Source organism: Cyanistes caeruleus, chromosome 16 (genome assembly GCF_971803275.1).
Source record: "Cyanistes caeruleus chromosome 16, bCyaCae1.hap1.1, whole genome shotgun sequence".
In the NCBI taxonomy this organism is placed as follows: Eukaryota; Metazoa; Chordata; class Aves; order Passeriformes; family Paridae; genus Cyanistes; species Cyanistes caeruleus.
Window position 1 is genome coordinate 10389017 of NC_141716.1, and position 16508 is coordinate 10405524.

The 16508-nt window shown below is 42.5% G+C and overlaps 1 protein-coding gene and 1 long non-coding RNA gene across 2 annotated transcripts in view; one reads left to right on the top strand and one right to left on the bottom strand.

The window, feature by feature from the left end:
• The window catches only part of LOC111938296 (uncharacterized), a 172566-nt gene that overhangs the window by 138953 nt on the left and 17105 nt on the right, over window positions 1–16508 (bottom strand). The window contains exons 2-3 of the long non-coding RNA XR_015277052.1: window positions 14028–14113; window positions 13291–13402 (exon numbers count right to left, since the gene is read on the bottom strand). This is a non-coding gene — a long non-coding RNA (uncharacterized LOC111938296). The remainder of the gene's footprint in view (window positions 1–13290; window positions 13403–14027; window positions 14114–16508) is intronic.
• Window positions 9424–11863, top strand: LOC147650182 (uncharacterized). The gene is made up of 2 exons (XM_086852992.1): window positions 9424–10439; window positions 10595–11863. The coding sequence occupies exon 1, from the start codon at window positions 9497–9499 to the stop codon at window positions 10097–10099; it is 603 nt and encodes a 200-aa protein (XP_086709118.1). The 5' UTR covers window positions 9424–9496; the 3' UTR covers window positions 10100–10439; window positions 10595–11863.

Here is a 16508-nt window from a genome sequence, read left to right on the forward strand (position 1 = left end):
ACTTGCCTTTCCCATTTGAAAGGTTAGAAGGGTCCTAAAGGAAGGGCAAGCGTAGGAGCAAAGGCAAACGTAGAGGAAAAAGGATACTGCGACGTCCTGCCCCAGTTTCACCGTGTGGTTGGGGGCAGAGCCACTTCCCTTGTCCTACAACAAGTGGAAACAGGATTTGTGTTTTGGCTGAGAGTCTCTCTCGTGTCATTTACATGGGGCCATCTCAGAATTAGTCTTTTTGGGTGGGTGTTTCTCTAAATGGATGAGTCACGAAACCAAGGTCCTGGCCCCACAGCAATGCTCGGTCTAGATTTCCTTGCTGTAGTTTTCAGTCTGGCACAGACAATTAGTGCCAAAGCAGCTGGAGCTGCTCGGAAGGAACTGCAAGTGACTGGACCAATTTGCCTTTGCTGCACAGGAGAAAATCCAGCACAGTGCATTAGTTATTATGCCAAGCAATTTTCCTGCAAACAGTAGCCCAGGATGTTTTTCTGAGAGGAATATAAAACATTAGCGTGGTGAGAGGAGAGTTCCCAGGCATGAGACGTTCCTCTCATGGGACACAAGGAATCTCTGCATGGGCAGGTGCTGGGATGCTGCTGAGGAGGTGATCACCCTGACAGGGACAGGGTGTGACCAAGGGGAAATCAGCACTGGTTGACACGGCAGGGACACACAGGTGAAGTTTCAGAGGAAGGCTCAGAGCAGCAAAATCAGCCTGTTTGCTCCCATGTCTGTGTGTGCATGTTTGACATTCGAGCCTGACACAGAGGTGACGTGAACATGGGGTTCCTGCTGGCTGAGTTCATGTCTGGTGGATCCTTGCTGATATTATACAGCAGTTTCCTAAAACACTTGATGATGATTCAATACTCCACCAACTGCTATCCAGTCTATAGACACAGTGGTGTAGAGGATTTTTAATTCTAGTCCAATTATGTAAGCAAGAAATTAATGAGCATGATTAAAAAATTGATCATCTCTAGTACAAGAAAGCCGTAAGTCAATAAATATTCCTTTCTAAAGAATGGTGTCAACTTCACAGACATTATACACACCTCAGTGTCTATTAAACTAATTTATACCTGCAGAATACAGCTGTGTAAATTTGAGCACAAACAGAGATGCTGCTGGGATCCTACAGAACTGCAATCATTAAGACAACAGTGTGGTGCTCAAAATGAGGGGGCTGGTTCTGAATTTCTAGAATTATTTTACCTACCTGAAAAAGAGGGCTTAGGTAAATATTCAGGCCTCTTTCAGATCCCCTCCAAAAATAAAGATATATACATAGACAGACATACAAAGAGATTATCTCCATTTGATATAAACATTGGCAGTGGAAGAAGTGAGACGCACACACAAAGAGGGAAAAATAAATTAGATAAGTCATAATAGTACTACAATAAAACTATAAAGCAAGAGACTGCTCCAGGCATTTGACATGCATCTTGGCACTTTTAATGATGGAAAACAAAAGACTCAACGTGCATCCTCCAAAGCCTCTGTGTGTGAGAGAGAGGCAGAGCAGGCGGGGCTGGCTTGCAGGGGGAGGAGGACTCAGGGGAGGAAGATGAAGGGGAGGAAGATGCAGGGGAGGAAGATGCAGGGGAGGAAGATGCAGAGGAGGAGGATGCAGGGGAGGAGGATGCAGGGGAGGAGGATGCAGGGGAGGAAGATGCAGAGGAGGAGGATGCAGGGGAGGAGGATGCAGAGGAGGAGGATGCAGGGGAGGAAGATGCAGGGGAGGAGGATGCGGAGGAGGAGGATGCAGAGGAGGAGGATGCAGAGGAGGAGGATGCAGAGGAGGAAGATGCAGAGGAGGAGGATGCAGGGGAGGAGGATGCAGGGGAGGAGGATGCTGCTCGCTGAGGCCCATCAGGTAGCTGTAAATCTGCCCCGCCGGGCGCTCCCCGCCTTGCTGCTCACGCTACATTAGGCTCGCTGTACTCCCTCTGGTTTATGGAGGGCTGTGGTGCTAAATGAGCTAGAACAAGAGCTGTGCTATCAGGGGATCTGCTGGCTGTCTCCACCAAGCAGCTCCACTAAGTGAGGCTTTCTCCATTCCTCCCTTTCTGTGCTAGGACCAAAGTCAAATGACCACCCCCAAACTGCTGTATAAGTGATTCGTGCACACCCCAAGTTTCTGGGTCTGCATTCAGCATTCCAGGCTCCAGGAAAAATGTTATTTGTCTCAGCCATCACTAAAATGCAGTTTTGTGACTTTCTCAATTTGTAGAGAAGCAAAGCATCATTTCCTACCAAATCCCTTGCACATGGATGGACAGGTCACAAGGCAGCATTCTTTGGAAAAGAAGGAAGATGTGCAATCATACTTTACCCATGGCTGGAGCATAACCCTCAGCTGCTGCTTCCCTCTGGGATTCTCAGCTCCCCCTAGAACCAGTTTTCATCTTTTCCCTCAGTGTTGTTCAGTTGCTTCCTGACCTTTCAGTATTCCAAATTGATATTTTTTTAATTTTCTTTAACTAAAAGTCACAATTCAGCCATTGCTGTATTATTTTCCTGCCTTAAAAGACCAAGTTTTGCACAAGTGCGTGGGCCATGAAGGAATATTGGTGGGCAAAAATCCAAAACCAAATCATTTGCCAGACATTCATAACATTTCAAAACATGTTTTCATGTCACACGGGGGCAAAAATTCAAAATGTTTTAATGGAAATATAAGAAATGAGATGGGATGTTAGAGTAAACCAGTGCTCTGTACAATTTTGATGTACTGAATGTGGTTTCAAGTTCCTTTTGGAAACTAAAAATTCAGCTTCAACCTTTGATTTTCAGAGCACTCCACTGTGGGACTCTAATTTGTCTGATAGCTGCTCAATTCTAACCAGTATTATGAAAAGACCACTTTAACAACCACACCACTGTCTGCATTAGAAACAGGTATCTGCACTGACAAAACCACACACCAAAAGAAAAACACAATCTGAACCCAAGTTACAGGATGATAAACTTAGAACTAACTACCACATCTCAGAGAATTCATTGTATTTTTGTCAAAATCTAACCAATGCTTAGCTGTAGACAAAAAGCAAGGGAAAGTTAGAAATTAAGAAAGAAAAACACTTCCTTTTATGACAATTGGCTCCAATATCTTGAATACCAGATGCAGTTCTAGTTGCCTCAGCAGAATTGCAAAAAGTACATCAGACAAAGAAATAGGCACAGAGATATCCAGGAAGGACTGGACAGACTAAACAGACTCCTAGAAAACAGGGATGAGTCCTAGAAAGGAGGGATTAAACCAGAGGTCAGCAAAAACAGAGATCAGTAATAACTGCAATCCCATCCATTGTATTGGACAGTTATTAGGAAACTCATTCAGTGGTTCTAATCCAGGAAGAATTTGATTATCCAATGGAACAGGAGGTTTTGAGCTGCAAAAGAAAGGATGTTTTCATCCTCTACACATTCAAACTGTCCCCAGTGGATGTTCTCAGTCCAAAAAATGTGAGCACTTAAAAAATATGAGGAATTGAGAGTTTCACAAGGGTAGGTGGGCCCACAAGAGTAACAGGTATTTTCTGGGAGTCTGGAGTACCCTGGAATGTGCAAACATGCCCTTGTGGCTGGAAAGGAAGCACCTGACTTGTTTGTCCCATGGTTTTGAGCAAAGCTTGGTGTAATTTCAGGACCAGGGTATCCAGGCACACCCCAAACTGCCTGTGCCCCCTCCCCAGCACAGCCCCTGGGGGAAGTCAGGAGATCGTGGGACACCTGAGCTCCAGCTGAGAGCAGCTTTTTGCTTGTCACCTCCTGCCCTTCCCACTTTATCTGAGAATGCCATGACCTTGCCTTGCTCAGCAGAACTTCTGGGGATGGACTTCAATGGACACATATGGCTTTGTATCCAGAAAAACAAATGGTTAACCAGCAACACCTCCAGAGCAGACTTTTAACACAAAAATGTGTGTCTGTATATATATATATATATGAATCTGGATTCAAAATTTCAAGACTAAAAAAATAGTATAAATCTTTAATATATCTGCCCTGACTCTGAAATGAACCCAATTTTGTTGATTCTGGGAAAGAAAAAGGAAATTTATTTGACTGTTGTCCTAATACCCTGTAAAGTTTTTCAAAAAAACAGTAGTCCAGAGACCCAGGATGGAGAAAACCATTAAAGAGATTTAATTCTGATTTCTTCCCACTCTCATGGTGCCATTTGTTCACACAGAAGAAACATTCTCTACAAAAATCCAACTTACTGCATGTTCTGGTGGCTATAATCACACATATGGAGGGCATTATGATACCACCAGGACAAAAATACAGAAAATGATTTAGAAGCAACGCTTAGCAGAACATATAGTATCCCACCCTCCTGCTTCCTGACCATCTTGGTAAGAAAGTATTTGCTTGATTGCTTTAAGAAGTTCTTGGCCACACCTCATTTAACTTATTTTCCAGATCAATCAGGTCAAGCCCCTGAAAAATCCCCTCAGGTTGCCTTTTTAAACGTTGACTTGCTGCCTTTTAAGCAAACAAAATAGAAGTTTCCTTTTCAGCTGGCATGAGCTGGAGTCCAGATGCAGGGCTCCAACCCAAAAACAGCATTCAGCAAAGGACCCACATACCAAGCAGGATGACTGATTTTTGCCTTTGCTTCCCCTCCCCTTTTATTTTTTTTCCTTCTGCCTTGGGAAATATTTGGGATGCACGAGTAGACAGCCTTTTTTAGACATTGCCTGCTTCTAGGAAGAAAGGAGTGGGTGAATGGATACAATAGGCCCAGAAAGTAGAGCTGTTTAATCAAAAGCAGTCAGGAACAAAAGGAAGCCAAGGAGCCCAGGAGGATAATTATATTTCACATATCAATTAACATTCTTTTGCTGCCACTTAAGAAATCCTATTTAATTGCCCTGCTCATTCCTGACTGTATAAGATGTTGTAGAGAAGGTGAATTGGCTGCAATGGAGGGTGCCATGGTACAGAGAACACACAAAGCTCTGTCAGAGCTGTTTTTAAGACTGCCTGTTCACTCCCATGGATGGAGCAGGGCATCCTCAGCCTGCACAGGACTACAGGCAGCCTTCCCAAACCTTCCCAACCTCATACCAGCCACCCCACAGCGCTTAGGGTGTCAGCTCTTTATATTCATATCACAATAGCAGCTAAAGGCTCACTGAGCTCTCTGAACACGAGACACTCTCTCCCTGATAAAGTTAAGGGCAAAGGAAAAGCAGCATGCCTGTAGTTAAGGCAGGGAGCTCAGTGTTGGACAGATTGAGCAATTTAATTAAGCAAGATCACAAGAGAAGAGCTGGAAAGTGGCCTCAGATCTTGGAGTCTCAGTATCTTAATAACAGGTATTTTTCTTTCACTGGGATTTCTAAATACTACAGACGCACAAAAAAAAAAAGAAAAAAAAGCATCATCAGCATCTTTGTTGAGTCCACTTTCCATGAAAGAAGAGGGCTTTGTGAAAAGGTTGATGTGCCCAGTGTTTGGCAAATAGAAAATACATTTTTCCGATGCACAGAAATAATTTTTTTAAAAGTTTGAAAGCTAACCAAACCATTTCTACTGGAAAACCCACAAAAAAAAAAAAACAACCAAAAAAAAGCAAGCCAAAATATTTTTTTGATTATTTATTGGAACACATTTGAGCATTGCACGGGTGGCAAGTCAAAAAGCCTCCTCTGCTGGCCCTCTGGCTCCCACCACAGGCATTCTCAGCAGAAAATCTGCCCAAACCCTTCCTCCCATCACACAGCAACCACCTCCATCTGTGACAAGTTTTTGTAGCCCTTTTTGTTTTTGTGGCACGTTTTTATAGCCCTGATTACTAATTTTTAGCAATTAAATTTTAATAATTTAGTAATTAAGGGACATTTTTCAGAGTCCATCCTGCAATCCCCTCTGGTTTCTCGCAGGAGCAGAGACATGCCTGCCACCTCAGAGCTCAAAGAGCTAGGCCAGGAGGGCTCAAATTTATCTTGTTTTTCTCTCCTTTCCCCAAAATTCTGCTGAAAAGGACTTTGACTTTGCACTTTGATGTGCAGGAGCACTTCTGCTGCACAAGTGTTGATTTGACATGCAGCTCCTGCTTCATCCATCTTCATAACCAACACTTCCCACAAAACTTCTACACTTAGAATGTCTCAAATATAGACTGGATAATACATAAAATCAATTAATTCAAAGCCCCCTGGCAGCAGGATATCTACAGAAATACAGATTTTAATCCAGCCATACAGAATAATAATTTTTAAAAGTCTAACAAGAAAAAGAAATTAACTTCCCTTCACTTAGTGAGGATAATGAAAGCTGAATTGTTCCTTGTGTCTTTATGGGGTGCTGTATATCTGATAGAGGAAAACCATATTAAAGATATGGCATGTTGTTATTTTTAAATCATGCAATTTTCTCTGTCACTAAGAAGTAACAGATTTTATTCAATAAAATAGTTAAAAATATATGGATTGTGACAGCCACACACACAAAAAGAATAAACAGGAAAGCATGAAGATATTTTCCTGTTCTTTGAAGTGGAGACAATTTTTTCACCTAAAAAAAATCCTACATTAATTTAGATTAACTGAAAACACTACTACTTTTTTTGATTAATTGCATGATCTCTCCACAAAGTATGTGACTCCTTAGGCAGTCCTGCCATATGGACTTAAAAGTCTCCACGGATGGACTGCAGCTCCACCATAGATCTGTTTCAAATCAGCTCCCCCTGCTCAGTGTCTGCAGCAGGAGCTGTTTATGAAATGGGAGTTAGGAACTTCTGATTTGAACACACTGATTTCTTTTAAAGTATTTAATTGTCACGAATTTTGACTTGTTATTATCAAGTAAGAGCTATTATTATTATAATTATTACCTTTTTATTAGCACAGTCTGTGACATTTGTTTGTAACTAAAGAGTGTGCTTTTTAAACTATTTTTTCTTTTAAAAAAAAAGTAAATTTTTGAGTTGTAAGTCACATCTTTAGAGCACAGGACAAATGTTATATAAAATTTAATTGAACTGACGAGGCCAGCTGGCTCCCCTGGCAATATTCAGCCCACAATGGGCTGGAAGTGTCCAAGGCCAGGCTGGACAGGGCTTGGAGAACCCTGGGATAGTAGAAAGTGTCCCTGCCCGTGGCAGGGAGTGACACTGGGTGAGCTTTAAGGTTCCTTCCCACCCAAACCATTGTGGGATTTTATGAAACTGAAAGGAACCCGTGGCATTGCTTGAGGAAATTAAAGCAAAAAATGAACTTTCAGGGAGGGTCACCAAAATGTTCCATTTTACTGGACAAACACACACAGTTTTAAGGTGACTAAACTAAACCCATTAAAACTTAATACCCACTAAACCATTAAAACTTATTTTCATATGTAGCCAACATTTTTGTGGATGCCATTTTACATCTGCAATTTCCTTACTTAGACATGCAACTCCTTGTCTTACCCTATGTATACGCCCAACCCTTGGACTCACACACCTTGTTCCTGTTATTTCTCAAAGCAGACTGGAGAGGCAAAAATGGAAGTACAACTTTTTATGAGTGCAAAGCCATGCCATGCAAAGCTCAGGCAAGATTAATGCTGGCAAAGGGTGAAAAAAAGGAGAAAGAAAATAAGAAAAGAGGCAGAACATTTCTTTGAACCTCAAGTACCAGTGATTTTTTAAATCAGTGTTGTATAGATTAGAGAGTTTCTAAACCTGAGCTGTAGCACTGATACTGGCAGGAACTTCAGGGTAGTGAAGTCTCCTTTCTCAGGCCTGCAGCACAATTTTACAGCAATAACACAGACCACTGCCAGCATGTCAAGCATGTCCCCTCTATCTCCAGTGACTTTCAGTAGAAGATCTAATCAATCTCTGCCTCTGTCCTCACCTCAAAGGTGCTCAATACCTTAAAAAAAAAAATCTAAATATTTGAAATGAAGGCTGCAATGCATAACAAATACCACCAGGAGCTGGGGACCACCACAGTCCTTACTGCCTTCAGTTCTGCTTCAGCACCTTTCCACCTCCCCTCTCAGGTATAAGCACAGAGTGACACAAATATTTAAAATCAAGAGAAGAAACAAAGAGCCTCCAAAAAGGCCTTCTGAACAGTAGGGAATTCAGCCAGACATGGAGCCTTTAAACTAAGGACAAAATTAATCAACCCATGACACATTAGTCATATTTCTCCAAGCATTGTAGCAAGACACTTGGAACTACACAAATGAGGGATACAGAAGGAATGGGAGAGAAAAGCAGGATGGTTTAATGGCTGAAGAACTTCACTGGGAATTGTAAATTTTGTTTTCTATTTTCAGTTTGCTACAGACCTCCTGGCTGATATCAGACCAGTTAATTATTTTGCCCACCTGTTTTTTAAGCAAGATAATGGCATTAGTTGTTCCTTTCCTGTCCAAAATCTCATTTTTCTTTTTTTTTTCAGATTGGACTGCATTCTCTCAGTCACACTGTACAGTATAGACAGCACATATTCAGTGAAAACACTGCTGAATGCAAAGATTTTTGATTATGCTTTTTTAACAAAAATGCTTAGAAATCAATCTTAAATCACAACTTGGTTTCTTAACATATTATTTTTTATTAAAATCTGTTTTATTAATGTACTTATTCATACAGAATAAGTTTTTGGACTAAACCTTAATGAGAAAAAAACCAACCACCTCTGTTCTTTTTGTTGTTATTTTTAAACCCAAACTGTTCTCTTACGTGCACAGCTCCTGTATCAGGGTATTTCACCCTCTGGCTTGGAAAAGCCTGGATTCTCCTCACTGTTGGCTGTCCAGAGGAACAGCCATGGGCTGCTGTAGTCAGCTCAACACCAGCAAAGGCTGGCATTGCATGCCAGGAGCCTGGACCAAAGCCCAGTCATGTTTGAGCTATTAGAGATCTAAGAATGTAAAAAGAGACAGAAGCAAATGAAAAGAAAAATAAATAAATAAAGGAAAGTGTTTAGAGGAGGGCTGGGAAAAGAAAAAAATCCGGGCCCTACTGGAGGTTAAAACTTTGTTCAGTGTCCAAAATTCAAAAGCTGCCCTTCTGCGGGTTGGCTCCTGGTTCTCTACAAACAAGCTGGCCCAGCTTATAACCTGTATTAATTTATACAGCCACCAGCAGAGCCAGAGCCCATCCAAATCCCCGCCCTGGCCGGTGTTTCAGAGGCAGAGCGTGCGGAGGGAGTCGCCTCTGGGTCACTGATCTCCTTCAGCTGCTTGGGACCCCTGTGTGCCTGCCCTGCTGCTGACAGCAGTGTCCTGCTGGGGACAGCCCTGCCCCCAGAGAGAGCCCACGGGCCCAAGGGCTGGCCCGGCATGTCCCCGGTACTTCCCTGGTACCCCGGTGTCACAGGAGCCCAGTGTCCCGGTACCCCAATGTCCTGGTACCCTGGTGTCACGGTACCCTGGTGCCACAGGAGCCCGGTGTCCCAGTACCCCGGTGTCACAGTACCCCGGTGTCATGGTAACCCAGTGATACCCCAATGTCCCAGTACCGTGATGTCCCAGTACCCCAATGTTCCGGTACCCCAGTGTTCCAGTACCCCAATGTCCCGGTACCCCGATGTCCCATATCACGATGTCCCATACCCTGGTGTCCCAGTACCCCAAAGTCCCGGTACCCCAAAGTCCCCGTACCCCAATGTCCCGGTACCCCAATGTCCCAGTACCCCGATGTCCTGGTACCCCAATGTCCCAGTACCCCGATGTCCTGGTACCCCAATGTCCCGGTACCCCGATGTCCCGGTACCCCAATGTCCCAGTACCCCGATGTCCTGGTACCCCAATGTCCCGGTACCCCGATGTCCCGGTATCCCGATGTCCCGGTACCCCAATGTCCCAGTACCCCGATGTCCCAGTACCCCGATGTCCCATACCCTGGTGTCCCGGTACTCCGGTGTCCCGGTACCCCAATGTCCCATTACCTCGATGTCCCAGTACCCCAATGTCCCGGTACCCCAATTTCCCAGTACCTCGATGTCCCGGTACCCCGAGCCGCTGCCGCAGGCAGGAACGACCGCCCACACTGCGGAACGGGGATGGGACCCCTGCCCTGCTCCCCCTGCTCTCTCCCTTGGCAAAGCTGTGCAAAGCTTTGTTTCCAAACACAGCAGAATGAACGTGGGGTCACTTCCAATGAGCCCCCAGTGCTGTTCACAACTTTTGGGGGAAAATGAAGGTCTTTGGGATAGGGAGCAGTGCGCAGTGAGCGCCTGGTGGATTCAGGTTGGAGACAGCTCTGCTCCCGCGAGCATCTCTCCCTCACATGGGAGAACATTTTCTTCTTTAGCAGGTAATTGTAAGTAGATTTAGGCACCTTTTAGACTCGTCATGTGTTTGAGTGACGAGGCTGTAACACAGGTACAACATCACAAGATTACCCGGAGAAGCGGAAGCTTCTCCCACCCCGTGCACAGCCAGCAGGAGACCGAGCCACTTGCTTTAAAATAACCCAGCCGGTGAGCAGCCTCTTTCATTCCCTCTCTGCCCCCAGAGGTTATAAAAACACTCCCACTGATGCCTTTGGGGAGATATCTTACAAAGCACCAGTTCTTTTCAGAACAGAGGTCTGTTTTCCCTATCGCTGGTAACTTTCTGCATTTGTTTTCCCCAGGTTAGTCCCAACCATGAGCACCTGCAAGGTTCAGACTGCCCCTGCCCACAAGAGTTCTGCTGTCTTTACCCACAACCTGCTCAGTTTTCTGCTGGTTCTTCCTGTTTTCCCTTGGTTTTGTTCTGGAGCTAGAAAAAGACTAATTTCTTGGGATCAGGAGAGAACTGTTCATTCTAGAGTAGGTGCAGCCACTACATTTGGGGCTCCAGTTACTGCCCTGAAAAGTGAGGAAAACAAGATCATTCAAGAGCCAAATCCACCTTCCAGGTTACTGCATCACATGTGATCTGTATGGAAACCCAGCTACAACCCCAAATTCAGACATAATCAAAGGTGCTATAAAATAATATCTTTTACATCTGAATTGTAACAAAGCCATGAAAATGCCTCAACATAAGCCACCCTGCCTGTGAGGCAGACCAAGCAGACATTCAGTGATCCACCAGGAAGCAGAATGAGCTGGATGCAAGGGTCAGGGTATGAAGTCAACGTGCATTGTGGCTCCTGGCACACATAACCAGGGCTGTACTTGCATTTATGCAACAGAAAGAGTATGAGCAGTTCTGCTTAGTCCTAAATTCCACAAAAAATAATGAGGGAGAGTAGTGGAAAAAGGAGAGTCACCACACTGTCCTCTAGACTGATCTGCACCCACTGGAGCCACCAGAGCTCACATCAGGACACACGCTCCGTGTCTGCGTGTCTGAGACACAACTCCTAAACCACCCCACTCTGAAGCAGCTCAGAATATCCCAGGAATTCTTGGAGCTCCAGCAGGGATCAGAGCTGACACCAGCCATTTTCAGTCTGCTCCTCACAAACTTTATATTTGTTTTTTATTTTTGTAATCATGTTTCCAAAACCTTACTCACAAACTTAAGCCTTTACCAGAGCAACGAGTGGTTTTATTTTAGGCTTAAAGAAATTATTCAATTCCACTCATTTCCAGCAGAAACACACAAAATTTGAATAAAAAGTTGAGGACTGACAATCTTCTGGGGTATTGGATGTTCAGGTGTCATTCTCTCTAGGTTTCCACAGTGAATTTTTATTCCAGAGAGCCCTGGCTGCCTGCTGTCCCTCTAAAAGTTGCTGGTCTGTAGATTGTGTCCATGCCTGCCATACCTGCAGGAATGTTACACTACACCAGGGCTTCAAAATGATAATAAAATATAGATTAAAATAACATATAATATATTATATAATATTTAGTTAACTCCCTTTCTTCCATCCTGACTTCAGAAATAAAATTGTTTTTAAGACCTTTCACATTTTAAAAATACAATTTATTCCTAGTTGTTACTAGCAGCTTCCTCAGAACTTACACCACTAAAGAACTTCTAATTCTTATTGAAATCTTCTGGAGCAGAAGCAGCTCTGGAAGACATATGCCCTCTCTCTTACACCTTTACATTGTTGCAGGCCATAAAATTCATTTTGTTGATGGAATTGTGAGTTTGGAGACAGCATCCTTCAAAATTGGGTTGACAGTGTAAAATCTGCTTCTGTTATGATAAGTATCTTCACAAAATACTTTTCCTTTTTAAAAGCAAAGCTTCATAACAAGAACATAACGCAAAGTGTTACAAAGTTAGCAGGAAAGGCAGATCTGTGATTATGAAATATCTTCCAGCATCAACTTGGAAGAAGTAATCCCCTAAGTAGCACAAACTGCACAATGAGATATCATTAAGGGCATAAATGGGGCATAACTTCAATACAGATGCCATCAATATATTAATTTCTTATAAATTCGAGAAAATCACGAGCTTTTTTCCAAATGTAAATGTTGCAATGCTCAATGACAACTTGAGTTGTGCAGAGATTCAGAGCCCAGGTCTGAAATACTTTGTAGCTGATAAAAATATGTATTTTGTCACTTGGAAAGCATTGGATTGTGTGTGTGTGTGTGGTTTTTTCCCTACTACAGCCTGGGTTTTCAGAGTTTTTTTTTTACTCTCACATAACACAAGAGAAATTGCTGGATAAGCTTTGCCCAACATTTTGGAGAGACCATGATTTTTGACAGTCACTAAGAAACAAAAACTCCAGCCTAATAGGTATTTTTTTCCAGAGACCCTAAAGCACTGAAAGCAGTGTCATAATGGAAGATATTTTGCATCCTTAACTGCAGAGTGGCTGCGATGCTGCACAGACCTGCAGGGACACAGGGAACAGGCACTGGAGATTGCAGTTGATCTTTTTTTCCTCTTTTTAACTCAAATTATATGCTGTACTCCATGGGATGAGTTCCCTGGGTAGAGCTGTATCTGAGGGAAACTTTGTCCTCATACTGCAAAAGGAAACCAAAAATAGAGGCCTTGCCAGTCTGGGGCTTTCCTAGTAGCCCACTTGTAATGAATGTAGGAAAGGACATGGTGGCCTACTTTTAAAAGGATATTTCTGCCAAGTCACAAAATAATAAGAGAAAGAATTTATGGTATAACCAAAAAAATATATCTTTAGGTGGTGGAAATTATGATGAATGACATGTCTTGCCCCTGTTGCCTGTGATTTGTTTGAACATATACAAGACCTTAATTACAGCCTTGAAATAAATGATGAGGCTTAAGGAATACTCTTGGCCCACATGGAGGAGCAATGCAGGCAAAGGAACAGAGCTGGATTAAGCAGAAGTGTCAAGGTACTGGAGGATAAAGTGAGCCTGGGAAAGAGAGTGACTGGAAAGCACCAACCTTTGTCCTCTTTTCTTTTATGGTAGGCAATGCAATCTCACATCTCCAATATTGATTAATTCATCCTCCTTGGCAGCCAAACCAGGCTTTCCCTGATCATATACTTGCAAATCTGAAAGCACAGCAAAAGAAAATATCAAAAAATGATCAAATTCCTCAATATGAAACACTGAAGCCAGAAAAAAAAAAAAATAAAAAAATTATTATTATTATTGTTGTTGTTGTAGTTATTGTTATTGTAATTATTGTTATTATTATTATTAATATTATTATTATTGTTATTATCATTATCGTTATTATTATTATCATCCATCTGCCTTCCCCTTACAAAGCCTAAAACATCCTCTGTCTCCCCCACGAAGAGATGCATTTTTTAAAAAATGCTTTTACCTCAAGTAAAATGTGCTAAACCAAAAATGGCCAAACTGTCCTAAAAGAAGCCCAGGGTGGACCCAGAGACCCCCAAATTCAGGCTCACAGATGGAGGTATAGAGAAGCCACCAGGCTGAAGTATTTTTACCAAAACCATGAACTCCAGGACCGATTTTACATCCCAGCCTTTCCTAGGGAACCTCAAATGTCTTCAGGATGCTTCCTCACCCATACTCCAACACTACCAAACAGACTTTAGCAGATATTGAGTTTTACAGCCCACCAGGAAAGGTCAGGCATAGTGTTGGATTTTTGCAAGAATAGCTGAAATTTGACAGGAAATTCTAAATCTGTGTTTACTTCACCTGGGATGCAGAAGACTGTGCAGGGTGTTGACTGGAGCTTGTAAAATGAAGTAAGAAATGGTACACAAGGGTCCAGTGAAAGGTGACTGTGAGGAAATAAAACACAATGAAAAGCTGTCTTCACACCATGTGTAACCAAGCCCTTGCATTCATGGCCATACAAATTTAAATATTGTAGCTGGACTGCTGGAAAAATGAGCTAATTTGGTGACCAGCAATGAGATGGATATCAGTAGAAACTAAAGTTGGCTGGACTTCACCATACACCAAGTAATTACTGCAGGGGCCCTCTCATTCCAGATTTACTGACACAGGTAAATCTCCTAAGTAATTCCCTCTACTGCAGGCTTTTGCTGTCCTCTAAAACATCAAGTTTTGCTCAGTGCAGCAAATTTTATATATATACATATATATATATGTATATATATATATACGTATATATATATATACATACATACATACATCTATACATACATATATACATATATATAATATACAAAACAAGGGTGACAGGTCCAAAGGTAAAATGCATAGGTGCCAGCACAGAATGTACACACAAATCAGTATTTTTTGTATTTTTTTTTTTTTTTTTTACCCCATTTTGCTAACAAAACAAACTCTTTAAAATAGGGCGTGGGAGAAAATCATACCAGAGGAGCACTATGAACACCTCCTGCAACCACCAACACATGGTGGGTTAAAGAATCCCACTTCTGGTGGAGGAACACTGTGCTTCCCTTTTGCATAAGTAAATATGGTTTTGGGCAGCACCATGAGGCTGACCCACAGGCTTTTTCTAAAAAACCTGATCTGAAGTTAGAATCCAAGTGGTGATGGATTTATCACTTCCCCTGGTAAACTGCTCCTATAGTTAATTATCCTTACTATTTAAGTTACGTCTCATTTCCAGTTTCAAAAAAAAAAAAAAAATTGCCAAAGGGCTCATAATATTTTTCTACAGTGTCTATGCATGTTTTTTGTGTGTGCACACCCACGCACATACTTGTTTAAAATAATCCCTCTTTAATTCCTGTTCTTTTTCCACACGCAATATTGTATTATCACTGGATCTGAGAACTGGGATTTTAATTCAGAACTGCTGCTGCACTGATATGTAGCTGTATGGCAAAAGATTCCAGTTCCCTACCCAAAGTCAGGCTTCCTAAGGCAAACTGACAGCAAGCAGTTGGATTTCTCTTAGAAAAATAGGAGTTGCAAAAGGTCTATATTTTCTTCTGCATTTTTAGGCCCAGAATTGAATGCATGTGTGTATTTCATCAGTTACTGCTGCATGGTTTACATTATAACTATTAAAAAGCTGGCCACTGCTTATAATTATCAAATGTAGGCTTATAGACAAGTTTACATCCAAGTTATGAGACATCTTGAGAAAAGACTCTTCAGCCAACTCACGGTCAACATGAATTTTTTATTTTTTTTTCCAAACATTCTAGAGTTTTCACAGCTTTTCTTTTGTGATCCTGTCAAGATACTATTATTAATATTCTGAAAACTTCTGAAAAGGCTGGAAGATATGAAGCTGTATCGAGGAGGTTACATGAAAAGAGAGCTTGCTTTGTCTCTACTCCTGCAAGATTTCTGCTGTCCAGCTGCAGTCTCTCTCACAGACGATGAATCATATGCCTAGAAAGAAACTACATATCTGAGTAAACCACACTGGGTTGCTGTCTCTGTTTGGTTACATATTAGGTAAACCCAACCTATCAAAGCTCATCAGCTGACACAGAGACCAGTGGAATTAAAACGCAGACGTACAAAAATTCTTGTAAATTATTAGTAGGGTCACACGAGGCCTTAAATATTGAGAAAAGCAAAACAATCTATTAATAAATGAAACACTGATAAAGTTTCTGCACAGTCTAAAAGAGAAGAGACAACCAAGAGGTAGAGTTTCCAAGTTTTTGCGGTCAGTGAGTTTTTAATCTGATACGAAAATGCTTGCGTGCCTCCATGTCCTCGGACAACCAGGATCCAGGGCTGAGAGACAGTTCAGCTGGGGGTAAATGTATTAAAGGATTATGGACAAGGGGGAAAATAAAGGTAGGGAAAACATTGTAAATCATTCTGGTCATATGTAAAGTGAGATGTGTTTTTATGCAACATCAGACGCAGATGAGTTGGCAGCTGTGGCCTGACTGGTCCAGCCTCTGTTGTTTCTGCTGCTGTTTGCATCAGACCTCTGGGATTTGTGCTAGCAGGACACCAGGAGCACAGTCTGGGGATCCAGAGCTACTCAGGAGGCTGTCCTGAAAGAGCAGAGGGCAAGCAGCCAAAGGTTTGTCCTGCAAAGCCTCCAGCAGCAGCATGAGCACCACACTCAGCAATGCAGAGGTGCCCTGTGCTGCTGCAGTGCCAGGAGCCAGCGTGGAGCATCCCACGGGTGCCAGCCTGCCAGAGCCCTCAGCCTGATGGAATGGGCTCATCCTGCTGCCAGCTGAACAGCATCTTCGGGAAAACTGT